The 15,975-nt window shown below is 37.5% G+C and overlaps 1 protein-coding gene across 1 annotated transcript; it reads left to right on the forward strand.

Annotated features, from left to right (window-relative positions):
- The first annotated feature begins 7,986 nt into the window (after window positions 1-7,986).
- Window positions 7,987-10,866, forward strand: LOC147474719 (CASP-like protein 2B1). The gene is made up of 3 exons (XM_086583512.1): window positions 7,987-8,698; window positions 8,779-8,911; window positions 10,436-10,866. Exons 1-3 carry the CDS (start codon window positions 8,472-8,474, stop codon window positions 10,685-10,687), a joined length of 612 nt encoding a protein of 203 aa, XP_086439638.1. The 5' UTR covers window positions 7,987-8,471; the 3' UTR covers window positions 10,688-10,866.
- The last annotated feature ends 5,109 nt before the right edge of the window (window positions 10,867-15,975 follow it).

Raw genomic sequence — 15,975 nt, forward strand, 5'->3', positions numbered from 1 at the left:
AAACTCAACAATCTAATGGTGATGAACCCAACCAATCATGAAATTGGATCGGTGATGAAAGAACTCGACTGGTCGGGTTTTGAGTTTTTAGTGCTAAAGTGTGGGTTCTGACGAAGAAGATGAGGGTTAGACTCCAATAACATTATCGACATACGCAAAATCAAAAAAATCTAACGGTCACATGATTTAGATTGTAATATCCAATCATATACTGACATGTGTCCAACAAATTATACAACCAGTTATCACGTGACATCGCACTGAAAGGTATTCTGATCATATCAAAATAATTAGCAGATTGACCACAGCCAATTGTGTTAACTGGCAGTCAAGAACCAAAACTAGGACTAAACCCTAATATTAAAGCTTTTTTGGACCAAACCCTAATAAACCCACTATTGTTAGAACCAAAGTCTAAATGCCCCTTAATTATTACATTGATATAGTACGCGCTACAGTACATATTCATAGAAAAGTTAGAAATAACTACAGTACAAATTAATATATAGTGTTTCATAAAAAAAAATAACATGATTAATTTAAAAGGTTACCCAAACATAGTAGTATGTGTTAAATAAGAAAAATCAATCATATAGTCATGTTCTCATTCACGCACAACATCAAACAAAACATTTCTTCTATAATATCAATTTAATATATGTTACCACACAAAAATAAAGGTTACTCACCTCTTGTATTAGCGAAAAGAATGTATATAATAGAAATCATGTTACACCATGCCAAAAATCCGATCCAAAGCTAGCTAAGAGATGCACAAATCCGCCCTTTCTCCTTCTTCTTTCTTTAAGTTAACTTGTTTTTAAGCAAAAACCTTACTTTCTGAAAACCCTAACTTTATGATAAGGCATTCCATTCCAAAGAATTCTCTGCCATATATTACGCTTAACTTTAAGAAACTTTCCATTTTACCAAATATCTCTATTCATAACTATAAAATATTATTCTCTGTTAAAAGTACTCTATTAATTATAGGGTTAGATAGATTTAGATTTTTTTTCCATTTGTAAGATCCAACGGTCGATTTCTTCATCCTGAAAAAAAATTCATCTCAGAGCCGTTGGATCTTGCAATTGTATCACTAATATTTTTGAAAATGGGGGTAACACTAATTGCAACTATTAATGGGGGGTGGGTAAGTCTAACTAACCCTTAATTATATACCTTATATTAATCTTGTTTCATCTTTATTTGAAAACTTTCCAAATATTAAAAATCTCTACACAAAAATTTAAAATTCAAAACACTAAATACCTTTAATACAATTTCAAAAATATTCTCTTGTTTCCCTCCTTTCTCTTTCTATAATAAAAGTCAAACCCAATTTACTAGCACCCTGACCATGAAATAAATATCTAATCCAAAAATACTAAATATTGTTACATAATAATGTAAAAATAATAGGGGTCTTACAACCTACTACTGTCATCATTACCAACTTTATCCTTAAGCCCTTTTCCCGCCATAATACATGCACCATTACATCCATCCACCATCATTATGGAAAACATCATCATTACACCCTATGCCAACTCAGATAGACCTAAACACCTACAACTGTTATCCGCGTGCCTCTCACAGACACATGTCATTCATCACGACAGCATATCTGTACTCATCAATACACATGTCGCACTTGATGCCCACTCTCAATGCCTATAAAAGCCACCCTTTAGAGTTACATGTGGATGGATTCCAGTCTCACTGACACAATGCTAGATACGTAGGCATCTTCTTACTTATGGAAAGCAACCATTAACACCAAACAAAACCATCCCCTTTTTATTATTCCAACTTAAGAGCTAAGAACTAAGTCTTAATGTTTGGTGTAAATTCAGACATTTACATTTGGCACTGTCTGTTTGCTCAAAGTACCGTGAATTTCATTCCAAACTCAAGCATTCTTCCAAAGCATCAACATAATCAAGGATAACCCTTTTTTTTTTTCATTTACATTTCCCTTTCGTTTTTTTATTAACAATGACCTGACATTTCAGTATTTACAATGCTTGATCACTGAGGGCTTGGCTTTAATCTATATCCTTCGAAACTCAAATTCAAAACTCACATGCCGAGTGCTCTTACAATTGCCTCATCAACGCATAAATATAAAATCTAAGTAGGTCCACGACCTAACTCTTGTTACTCTACTACAGACAACATTTGGTGATTGAGGTGTAGATTTTTGCCAAACCCTCACCAAGTCAAGCCATAGTGAATACAGAAATGTCATAGACTACCAAGCTAAAACATTTCTATTTTTTCATCTTCATTTTACTCACAACATTCCAAACCATTACTAACTGCCACCGACATTTTTTATAGCGTAGCTTGACACATTGCAGGTCAATCCAACAACTTTTGATCATGGAGGGCTTCATTTTAATCTATGTACTCAACTAATCAAATCCTAAACCCGAGAAGGCCAATGGCCCAACTCTTGGTAACATGTGCTCGATCAATGCCCTCACAACGTCTTAAAAAACATCACACTGCAAACAATACTCGAAAATTGAGGGATAAATTAAAATCACGCCCTCAAAATGATCAAGGCACAATGTCTCAAGTTCCATATTAAGGGCTAACAGCCGCACTTATGGTCTACAATAACCAAGAGCTACACGCAGTTCGTAAGCCATCTCCCACTCGCATCTTACTGAGGCAATTCATAAGCCCTCTCCCACTCGGATTGATTGAGGTCAGTCGCTTGCGCACAACATCTACATATGTTAAGCCCAACATCATCTCACTCTTAAGTGCTTGTTCAACCTCAAGGAGCTCACATGCATACGATTCTCTTAACAGTCTGCTACTATATCAATAAGTCTTACAATCACTTCTCAAAGGCTACATTCATTCTCATTTCAATTATAGCATGATTGAAAACCTCAACACACTGAGGGCTACCACTCCCTCTTTTACATTCGTCCAGTCGAACCAGTCATCAACAAATACTTAACAACAGCAACAGACAACAAATCATATGCAATATGCTAGCTACATTAGACAGCTACATCAATCAAGCAGAGATTATTTCTCCACAAAATAAAATACAAAGGCATTCTTTTATTATATTCATAACACTATACATTCTCAGATTACAATTCTCATATTACATGAATACAAGTTATTCTCTCATTTTACAATTCTTAGATTACATGATCACAAGTCACTCCCTCACTCTCTACATACACTGCGGGCTCGTCTCGCCCTGTTCAGTCGTTAAAGATTTCATTGGTTCGTCGGCATGCATCATCATCTCTATCGTTGCATCGACACCACCAAAGTCTTTCGCAACACCCGACGATGAATGTACTTCAGAAAACACAAAGGCCAAGGCATACGACTGCATCTTCTCTATCTCCCTCGACGCATACATGCCACGACCAAAATCTAAAGGCAATCGAGTGGTTCCAAGCCAGTATAAGATGAGTGATAGAATGAAAATAAGAGCTTCCTACCCTATGAATAATGATTTATGCTAGGAATAAGAAAACTTGTTATTCTACGTTTAATCAAAGTTTCTACTCTCAATTATCATGCAATAACTTGAGTAAAGATTTGTTCCACTCCTAGTTGCTTAGAACGTAACAATTTCACTAATTTAACAATTCAACAATATGATGAGAGTAATAATTCTAATATAATTAATATGGTGAGAACTAATATTAAAGATATTCTAAATTATACTATGACAATTAAATACGAAGATGTGAATGAGAAGGAATTAGGGAGATTTGAAATCCACATTTATTAATCCCTAATATGCTAGTACGGAGTTGTTGCAACCCTAATATTTATGTTTTCACATAAAGGTTAGGTCCTTTTATCCCTAATTATTCATGGCATCTCTACAAACTAATAATTAGCATGTGAGGCAATTGAAACCCATTCTCATGGCGAATTGACTACCCTCTAGAGTGGAATATCTTACTATAACTAATCTATACTAATACATCAAGTCTTCATCAAAGCTTCAATCAAACCCCTCTAATGGAGGTTTAGATATGAATCATGAGACTAGGCACTGCCACACTCACACCACCCCCACCGCCACTCGGCACCAAAACCCCCTGTTCACTCACCCCAGTCAGTACAGACACCTCACTACCACTCACCCCAGCCGCATCTCCTGCTCCGCCAGCTCCCTCTCCTTCAGTCAGATCAACCACCTTCCTTCCTCCCAGCTTCTAAAAGTTGATATTCATCGACCACGATTTCCACTTTTGGACGACTCCACTCCAGCTACACCTTTCTTCTTGTCCCCAAACACCCCCCTCCATATCTTTAGATGACTTCCCTATCAAACTAATCGACTCCCTGCGACGACTCCTCGCACGATCATTTTTCTCGTCCCTCTTCTCATGAACAACAATCGACCACCGCTTGTCGAAATACTCAGCGATTGTTGTCAACAAAATTGTATTTTTCCTCCCTAAGCTAGCAAAACCCTTTATCCTACCACACCGCTCCGCGAGTGGAACCGTGTACCTTGGAATATTTGCAAAATACATACAAATAAACCTATATAAAAAACCTTCAATCTTAAACAAAAACACACACTAATTTCAAACCCCACCCACTCTTACCTCCGTTATTATAACAACAACAGTGCAACATACTACCTAGTTCACAATACAACCCTGTAATCAGAACCGGATGCTCCCACCAAGCCTCCCAGTTCGGTAACTCCATCAACTCTAACGCACCCACCCTCAAGCTCAGTGCACATGTCATCACTGCTCTATCTTTCGACCAAGTCGACTTCACATACATATACTCCAGAATATCGTTCAGAGTAATCCCATAACCCTGCTTCTTATTTAATATATCAAAAACCCTCAAATACCTCCAGCTGTTACTCGTAATTTGGTATGGACTCTTCTTACATACAAAAATTCAAAAACTTGATTGTCAACTTTGTAAAGGGTATCCTCAATCCCGCCCACATCTGGCCAGTACTCACTACCACTGTCTGCATTGGCAATTCATACTCAGGAGTCCTACAAGCTGGAAAATCCCTTCACAGGTCAGCAATCACTCTAAATTTCAACTTTTCTAACCCCCATAAATTCCCTTGTTGTTTGCTCCAGCGACTCCACACTTCTCAAGCCACGATACACCTTACCAGCCAGTGAAGTACCCACAACTCCCTGGTTACCGCTTGCGCGACTGCTAGATTCGGTCCTTTCCTTACTACTCCCACTACCCTTCTCCTGATTTGACGCCAACTCCTCCATATCCAACAATTCTTTCGCATAGATACTACCCCTAAACTTCACCAACAACAACACCTCCTCCAGACAAACACTTTCCTCCTTACTCACAACTTTTCTTCCCCTACATAAGTGTCATCAGAACTATCACTATTTAGACCACATCCAAAAATCCACCTATATCTATCTACCATTCTAACAATTCCTACATAAAATTACAACAAAAAAGAACCTCTCCTTTCATCACCAATTAAACAAGATAATTTTTTCCCTCCCTAACAGAACAAAAGACACAAACTGGAAAAACATAACTAACAATACTAAGAAGTCCAAAACGTACCTTGTACTGTGAAGATCCTAATGCTCGCAAAATAGGCTCCTGACGACCTTCAGTGCAATCCTCTCTACTGGTATTCCAAAGTTTTTTCTTCAACTTTACACAGACCACAACAAAGCCTTTTTCCACCAACTCTTTCCACTTATATATCACACCTAGTCACTCCCCAATTGTCCCATCCCCAAAATTATTATAGCCTTATTAACGCTTCACATAATGCGACTTTTCTCTTACCCTCTTCTGGGCGCCAGTTTTTCATATCATCATCTCAATCAATGGTCATCCACACGTTTTTCATCCAACGCCCATCTGTCATAACTGCAGATACAACACCTACCCCACGCTTCATTTTCCATGTACCCACCTTGAGCTTCACAACCGTCTCTTTATACGCAAAACAATCATAACCGCAACAGTTATTATCCCAGCCAGCCCACCTCGCTTTTCGCAACCATTACATCACGTGACTTCAATTATCTATTTTTCTCATCAACACGCTATTTTCAATGACGTGCTAACAAGATAGGGCTCTATAAGGGGCATCCTACCAGCCACGTGATGTGCACGAGACTCACCCACCCCCAGACATACGAGTGCCCATCACACTCGCAAACAACTCCAAGCTCTCGCTATATCAGAATACTCGCATACTTAGTAGCCTAGTGACTCGTCACTCTACCTCATCTTGTGACGTCATCACCTACTATTGTCATCATTACCAACTTTATCCTTAAGCCCCTTTCCCGTCATAATACATTCACCATTACAACTATCCACTATCACTACGGAAAACACCATCATTACACCCTATATATGCCAACTCAGATAGACCTAGACACCTACAACTATTATCCGCGTGCCTTTTACAGACACATGTCATTCATCACGACCGCACATATGTACTCATCAGTACACATGTCGCACCTGATGCCCACTCTTAATGACTATAAAAGCCACCCTCTATAGCTACATGTGGCTGGATTCCAGTCTCACTGACACAGTGCTGGATACGTAGGCATCTTCTTACTCATGAAGAGCAACCATTAACACCAAACAAAACCATCCCCTCTTTATTATTCCAACTTAAGGGCTAATAACTAAGTCTTAATCTCTTGTGTAAATTTAGACATTTACAGAGTACATCTCATGCTTCTTTTGGCCGTTTTCACCGCTAAAATCCCACTTTATCCATTGCTTAATAGATGAAGAATAAAGTTTTCTTGTGGTTCTCCTTCAACTCAGTGAGTTGTTGCGGCGTAAGATTAACTAGATTTTCTGGTTCTACAAAACCAGTTTCAACAATCTCCCAGAAGTCTTGCGAACCATACAACACCTTCATCTGAATGCTCCATTGGTTGTAGTTCTTGCCATTGAAACGGGAAAGTTGTGGTTGTAACAAATTATTGGAAGCCATTACTTTCCTTTTCAACCAAGCTCCGATACCATTTTGATAGATAGATTACAAGGGAAGAAGATTGTTCTCTTGTTAATGTGTACGAGAACAATAAGGCCAAAGATAGATTACTAGACTTCAAATTCAATCAATTGACTTGATTTGGTGCCTTGCACATACATCTATTTATATCCCCATATACGAAAACGAAAATACAATAATCAAAGCAAATATTTACTCTAATACTTAATGCTATACATCTTCTAATGACTCAAGCTTAGAACACCTAACTTCTATAGCATAATTCATTATTGCTCAACTTATTTTCTAACATTGCGTGTTAGTTATAGTCTTATAGACTAGACTGATTTCAGCATTTTCAATAGGGTGAACTAGTATTACCCTAGATGAGCCAATTAGGATTTCCCCCTCACTAGATGGGAAATTAGGGTCTCCCCCTAAATACACATTGGTCAACCCACTTTGACTTTTTTTTTGTGTGTATTTAGGGAAGAGACCCTAATTTCTCATCTAGTGTGGGGAAATCCTAATTGGCTCATCTAGTGGGGGGTAATACTAGTTAACCCTTTTCAATATCCTTCGACAATGTGACAATTTTTCTTCACTGTTGATGCTCTACTGTCTTCCTCGTCGTGGCTAAAGCTGGTTTCCACTGCTGCTTGGCTATCTCGAGGATCTGTCTGAGATAATCTGATGGTCCTAACGACAAAAAATGCACCACAGTCCACATATGTTCTCGAAACGTTGAAGTATTGAACCATGTGAATACAGAATAACAATCCACCCCCTTATTTGGACCAAACCACTAAATCCATGAAATCTTTACAAAAAACGAAAAAACTGAATCCATAAAATGGTGGTCCATGTCAATCATTCCATCATCTTTGTTTACTCCTTTTTTCCTGTCTTTCTTTAACTCACCATCCTGATAATGTACTTGTTAAACACGAGTCTGATTAACTTTTGAAATGGGAAATGGGTCTCCATAAATTCTCCTACCCTCTTCTCAGTGATACTTTAAAGCACTTCTTTCATCCTCACCCTTTCTCCTTGGTTCTTGGGAATTCATCATAATATCCATCTCATCTTCCCAGTAAAAGCTCCTAATCTATTGCATTTTTCTGCTTGCTCTCTAGCTAGGTCCTTAAATGCATATACAGAACTCAGATTTAAGCTTCCTTAAATGCAAACTGCAGTACGTGCAGGATAAGGTTCTCTACTTTTCTTCACCCATTTCAAAACCGTACCGTACCCACTAATCTAGTCTTTTTTCTTTTTACTGCCCATGTGTTTTTATTTAGAGTCATTGCTCTGCCACTTGGCAGGTTATGGGCCCAGTACCAGCTGATCACATTCGTTAATAAATCAAATAATTACTTTTAGAGTGTCTATAAATAGTGCTTCTTTGTTGTTGAGTTCAGTGACATTTGAGCTTTTGTTCATATCCTCTTCTTTCTTGGGAGAGTTGCGTGCAAGAGTTGTAAAGATGAGCACTGGTGGTGCTCTTGGTATTAGTCCAGGAAATGTTCCAGTGTATCATGGGAGCGATTTAAAAGTGATTGACAGGAGGGTTAGGATTGCTGAAATGGTTTTGAGGTGTGTGATATGTGGGTTGGGTGTTCTTGCAGCTGTTCTTATTGGGTCTGATTCCCAAGTTAAAGTTATATTTTCTATTAATAAGAAAGCAAAATTTACTGATGTGAAAGCTCTCATGTAAGACTATTTTCAAAGCTCATTTTATGTTCTTCCTACAAAATCCAAATTTCTATCTAATTTATTCATTGGTTCTACAGGTTTTTGGTTATAGCTAATGGGATAGTTGCTGCTTATTCCCTGATCCAAGGGTTTCGTTGTGTTGTAAGTATGATAAGGGGAAGTGTTCTATTCAACAAACCCTTAGCTTGGGCTATTTTCTCTGGTGATCAGGTATAACATTTTGTTTCTTCAAGTTCATATTTGCTTTAAGTCCAAATAGTGCCTCGCAAACTATTTTTTTTTTTCTGCTAGTTTGTTGGTTGGTAAACTTTAATTCACCATATTTGACTTTGCAAGACAGCGGTAGTGCTACATAATCACATCATGCCTTGTGGCTTGTCGCAGCTGAGATCCAGAAGTGGAAAATATGGCTGTTGATAGCTTGACCCCACCATAGTATCATGAATTTAACACGGGGTCAGATATTAATCAAGTTGCATTATAAGTGGATATTGGCCCACAACATCATTTCGATTTTAATGGGCTTTATAACACACGACCTACCGCATAAGGAAGGCACCTGTCACCAACTACACTACCATGCATTTATCGGTTTCAATCAGTCCTCCAGAGTCTAGAGTTCTAGACACATAAATTGAAACCCCATTATGGGCTTGAAGTGGTGGTGGCCCCATGCCTCAGCTTTAGTCGATATTAGTAATGTCTAGACCATTGTAATAGACAACACCTGTGAAAGTTGATAATTGGAAGGTATTTGATACAAGTAGGAATCATATCATTAAGGCTTGCAAGTTGCAACTGTTCTACCTTTCCTACCATCCTACTATTATGGCCTTGTGCAGTTGCTCAGAATGTATACCTATTTATTCCTTAAAGACAAGCTCAAAGAATTATCTTGACTACCTGCCTTTACATATTAGAAGTTCTTTTTACCAGACTTGCTGTAAAAATATCTTAATGTCGTTAATTTTCCATATGCAAATTGATTATTTTCGAGTTGGAAAAGGTTTCATATTTACCTTGTCGTTCATCTTGATTGTCAGCATAATGAGCATACGATCATATTTTCATTCATCATTTATACATAGGAGGTGCATTTGAGTCGAATAGATTAATGTTCCATGGAATTGTTAATTCCTATAATTTATCAAAGAAAACTATTGGTCAGGTCATACAGAGGAATTATTCTAGGATGTAAAATGGTGCGACCGAAAAATGTCTACGGGTCGCTTATAATAGAAAAACGCATAATTTCAGCCAGACAGAGATAATCTTGACATTGCAAAATCTATCTAGTATTCAAAGTTTTCTGGCCCTTGATAAATTCCTCCGCCTTTCGACAATGGCAGGATTAATACGATATTCTCCATTATGCCTAGATTAATAATGCTGGTTATCCAAACCTTGAAAGGTGTTTAGGTAAGCCACTCTTAAGATTCCACTGGTATTATTGGACTCTAGTTTTCCCTAACAAAAATATAGATTGGATTCAGTCTATTTCTGATATATTATAAGCTTACCAACATAACGTATCGCAAATCACAGCAGTGACTTAAATAATGTCATTTCAGTAGAATTATAATTTATTTTTTGTATTTACGGCCAACACTTTCCCCGCCCCTCTTAATTGTGGCAGCGTAGCTTTTATCTTTAGCTTATTATTGTGACATATTGCTTACTGGTCCCATACTTGAAAAATCATTTGAACCTGATTAATAGTTACTACTATTGCAGGTGATGGCATATTTGTCATTGGCTGCTGTGGCAGCTGCTGTGCAATCTGCTGTGTTTGCCGAACTGGGGCAGCCAGAATTACAGTGGATGAAAATATGCAACATGTATGGAAAGTTCTGTACTCAAGTAGGGGAGGGAATTGCAAGTGCACTTATAGTTAGTCTTAGCATGGTATCTCTATCTTGTTTGTCAGCCTTTAACCTATTCCGGTTGTACGGAGGCTCCCAAGGGAAAAGCAGTGGCACATGGTAATTGTGTTAATTTGTAGTTCCGTTTCCTGTGCAATTAAGTTTGTGACTTGATTATGTCAGTGCGCTTATTTACAGACAAATTAGCAGAAATAGGCTTTTGTTACTTTTGAATGTAATAATATGTACAAGTAGTACTTGTTTGTTGTCATTTTCAGTTATCACAATAATCTTGTTGAAATATTCTAGTTTGGGTTAAGTTTATCTGATCATGAATATGCAAAAGAGATGGTTATTTAGTAATCCCTAATACTGTAATAGTTGCGACAGTTTCTCTAATTTGTCAAATTGACAAACTGAAGGGTTACTGTTGGGATATTTGGTCTTTACAAAGCCAATGAACATTTATTGTTTATATATGATGATGTTTAATTAAATACATGAATCTTATTATTATGTATATGAGTGAACTAATATCATATGATGAAACCATAAGTTTCGTAAATAATAGAATTGGAACAATCAAGTATATGAAGAGTCATGTGCGGAAGATTTGATTGTATCTATTTATCTAGAATGCTCACAGTTAGGGGTGAAGTTGGACGCTTCACTTATAAGACTGTAATATACATAACTGTTATATGATAGGATGATGATATCTCAATCATTTGAGTACAACTCTAAGTTTGTATATTGGTGTAGTCATATGAATGACACTGAGGGGATCAAAGTGAGAACACACTATAAATTTACTATTAAGATTAGTGTGCAAATCTACTCTACCAATTAATCTCTAGACTTGAAGAATTGTGAAAATTTATTGTGTACCAAATTTATTACTTTGAGATATTAAAAAGTAATGTTTATTTATAGACTAGACTTGACGTTTTAGGTAATGAATATAGGACGTTTTGAATCACGGATTCTAATAAAGGATCTACCACTCTACGGAGTTATGTATTTGAAAATTGTGACATAACTAATTGAGTTCAAACTCGGTCGGTATAAAAAATAGTTTCTTAATGCTCAATTGATGTTGAATGTCACATTGGGTCAATTAGACATGGGTGTGACAGTGAAGAACAAATTTTCAATGGTCTAATTGTGAATACCAGTGAGGTGAAAAAGACTTATATATACTTGATGGTAGGAAAAGAATTTCTTGAAAGTTTCAAGAGTTTTATTATAAATATGGATTTGTTAATGGGCATTTTCCAAGAAATATATATTAAAAGTGTTTTAGTATATCAAATACAAGTAGTCGAGACTTTTTTTAAGATCAGACTTAGAATCCTAAATAGACTATTAGTCTTTTCAGCAAAAGTACAACTAAAAGTCGGAGAAAAACAAAAGTGTTTTGTGATGTGTTGTGTGGTGAATACTACTAGAAGGGCTGAAGACTAAGTTTTTGGATTCAGTTTTGGAAAGTTTTTATTTATTGTCAATCTCTAATTCCGATTTTAAAAATATTTTTTTTTAATTTCTATGATCAAAGTAATCCCAACAGTTATATCATTATTTGCACTGACAAATAGTTTAGTAACTCGAGGATATGCTTTCAGTATTTTGCTGGTTTCCGCAACCACTTCCTTTGACTCTGCCACAATACTCAACTTCTCCAAATCCGTTTAGTTCCATTCGTTATAAGGAACTGGACAAGTTTCAATTCATTCTCGCATCCTCTGAATATCAGGAATGTAACTAACTTGAGATGAAACAATTTGTACTCGAACCACACCTTTTTCCGCATCAATATCAAGTGCCATTGTTTCTGCATTTAACTTACCCTTGGTAACAAATATAGAAGTAAGTAAAAATTTGATAGAAAACGTGTAGCAAATTAAAAAGTAATTGTAATGATAGAGTTTGGTGTTTACCAGTTCATTTTATATGACAAGAGTTTCAATTTTGGGAGAGGAACTCAGAAAACTGTTAATCAGTAGATAAGGTCCCGAGCTTTAACAGCTTCAGATTGTCAAATTGATATTGTATGCATTTCAGTGCAAGAGGCTCATAAGTGACATTGAAAGCCAACGACTGCAACATTGTAAAATCAAAAAAAGAAAAAGAAAGAGAGAATATATATGTCAGATACCATAATCAATCTAAAACCATATATATGTCAGAGAATATATATGTCATACGTCAGATATGATTATAACTTCGGTAGCATGATGGAAGCATCTAAAACCAGAAGCTCATTGGTTCAAGATCTCTTGGTGGCTGTGGTGACTAACACACTGGTCAAAATTTGGAAGGTCAGAAACAAATGCACTTTCGAAGATGCTAATGTCAGAATCCACCTGATGAAGAAGCTTATTCTGAGTAGTATTGGCCTAGCAAGTATGCTATCGAAAGGCTTCATGAAAAATGATTTAAATGAGCTGGTTCTTCTTCGTAAACTTAACTTCGATGTCGAGTCAGACCAACTGAATGCATCAAACAAGTGTCTTGGATACCACCAGATGAGTATACTGTGAAAGTTAACACTGATGGCTCTTCCTTGGGAAATCCTGGAAATCGGGGTAGTGGTCTGGTTTGTCGTAATAGTGAAAACATGGTTGTTGGAGTCTTAGCTATGAGGCTGGGGGTGGTAACAAACTATGAGGCTGAGTGTTTTGCGATAGTACTTGCTGTGGAAACTGCAATGCGTCAAGGATGGCTGAAGATATGGATTGAATCAGATTCTAGTGCTGCTGTTCTTGCTTTCAATGGGAATCAAGGTCCTTGGCAATGGAGACAAAGATGGAGAAGGGCATACAAACAACTCCAAAAGTTGCGTATCACGCACACTTACAGAGAAGTGAACTTTGTAGCTGACGCAGCAGCAAAAAAAGGTTCACAATTGGCTAAAGATGCAATCCTCTGGAGTTGTACTAGGCCTGACTTTGTGAAATCTCTTGAATGTCCGTATAGAACTTATTTTAGGTTTACCTAAGTGTGACTGAATGATGTAAAAGGCTTTCCCTTTCTCTGTATCATTCTCTCTTTTCACTAATAAAATTACCTTATTTGAGTGCAAAAAAAAAAAAAAACCATAATCGATCTATTATGCGAAAACTAATTCTCTCAAGAAAAATGAAGACACAAAACGAAAGTTAGGGAAATATTTACCAAAATAAACAGACCTTTTTTTTTTAGCTGAAGGTAATTGATTTTATAACAAAAAAATAATAGGTTACAAAAAATGAGTTGTAGCTTGACTCAAGGCAAGCATAAAGCAAAAAGAAAGTAGAAACATTAGTTGGTGAACCTGTAATAGATTATTCCGTGGTGTTCCAACCTTTTGAGGAAGTTCGGCTTATCAGTCCACCGTTGAGTGTGTCCCTTTGGCAGTTGACTTTCCTTCGTTGCACATCTATCTGCTCCGAAATTGACTTCCCTCCACGTGCTAGTGATCATGAGCTAATCCATTTTGTTTCTCACCTGATTCCAAGTAGCTCTTGATTTCCATTGTACTTGGTTATCTTGAAAGGCTTTCACTGCTGCAATTGAATCAGATTCAATCCACAGTCTTCTCAAGCCCATGTGTAGAGCCTTTTCAATACTTAGAGCAATGGCCTGGGATTCAGCAACATAGTTTGTTTCAACTCCCAACCCACCAATAAGGGTGCCAACAAGCCGGCCTTCACTGTCTCTGAAAGTGGAACCCCAACCTGAGATGCCTGGGTTAATTACCTCGAGGAGATCCATCTGTGTTGGCTTTAATCACTCTAGGAGGAGGGGATGACCAACACTCAAGAGAATGTGGTGCTCTTTGGAGCTTGATTTGAAGGTCGAAAGCTCTCAGAGTTGCGAGGTCTTGAGTGGTGCTATGCATGCAGGATTTGACCAGTTTGTAGGCTCTATCGACTGCTTTTTTGACTTGCAGGTAGAAGAAACAAAACTTGGAGGTTCCCCCATCGTACAAGACATGGTTTCTGTTTTTCCAAAGTGCCACAATGCTTATGACTGCTGCTGCTTTCCATAGGCATTCGATGAGTTTACTCCTGTTGCTACTGCTTTGATAGTTTACTCCTATAAAAAATAAACAGAACAAACAACCTTAGAATGTGAGTTCTACTTGTGTTGGGTTAGCTATTACCAGCAAACTGATGTTTGCATCAACGAGGGAAAGAATGTTATCAACAAATGTAATATTGCATGGTCAGTCTTGATAGATTTTCATGGATTTGAGTCGCAGTACAGAAAGTTCAACTAGAGGACTCGTTCCCTTAACAATTAAAGCCTTCAATTGAGGAAGGGATATAGTTGAGAGATAAAAACCAAAAACACAATCAACTATAACCAATGTCTCAAGGATTGGACCGCAAGATAATAGTTGACTTAGATTGTAATCTTCAAGTGAAATTCATGAGACATAAACATGTACTGTTCGTGTGAAGAAGAGCATGCGCCCTCAGATTAGTCGTGCCCAAGGCGCGCCCTTGTCGTAAAAAAGAAGATAGTTTTGTTTAGGCTCTCACGAAACATGTCTACTGGAAGTTGGGAAAACTAGAAATATAAGAGGGCGCGCATGCGCTCGATTTGGCCTTGCCAAGAGCGCGCCCATGCTCATGCCTCTTCATACCAGGTTTCGATATTTCACCAGAATATCGAGAACGTGTTTTTACACTGATATTTCACCCCAATATAAATAGAAGAGTTTCGGGTTTTGGAAAACCATGTCTTGAATAGAAACCCAATTTTGTGAGAAACCAAAATTGAAAGGAAACCCTTGCAAAGAGGAAAAACTTGTAAGGAGAGAAGAGTGATCTAGTAAGTTTGGAGAGACTTGAGAGGAGTGATTGTAATCTTTCTTTCCACACTTGTAAAATGATTAGCTCTTGTGGAAGTGGTTTCGATATTTCACCAGAATATCAAGAACGTGTTTTTACACTGATATGTCACCCCAATATAAATAGAAGAGTTTCGGGTTTTGGAAAACCATGTCTTGAATAGAAACCCAATTTTGTGAGAAACCAAAATTGAGAGGAAACCCTTGCAAAGAGGAAAAACTTGTAAGGAGAGAAGAGTGATCTAGTAAGTTTGGAGAGACTTGAGAGGAGTGATTGTAATCTTTCTTCCCACACTTGTAAAATGATTAGCTCTTGTGGAAGTAGGTATTATTGGCCTAACCACGTTACATCTTGTGTTGTGGTATGTTTTACTTTATTTGCTTTTGTAGTAGAAGAATTGGTGATATGAATGATTGGGGTAATATTGGCCCGAGGTAGGCTGTGGTAGGGGAAAACAGGCTGCAGAGGATCAACAGAAGAATGGGCCGGAGGCAAGATATGCGAAGGGTTCACTAGCACCGGATCAGACCGCAGACTCTCGAGTACACGACAGAAACCCTACACGTGGGAGAAG

This window comes from Coptis chinensis, chromosome 9 (assembly GCF_015680905.1).
Source record: "Coptis chinensis isolate HL-2020 chromosome 9, ASM1568090v1, whole genome shotgun sequence".
NCBI lineage: Eukaryota > Viridiplantae > Streptophyta > Magnoliopsida > Ranunculales > Ranunculaceae > Coptis > Coptis chinensis.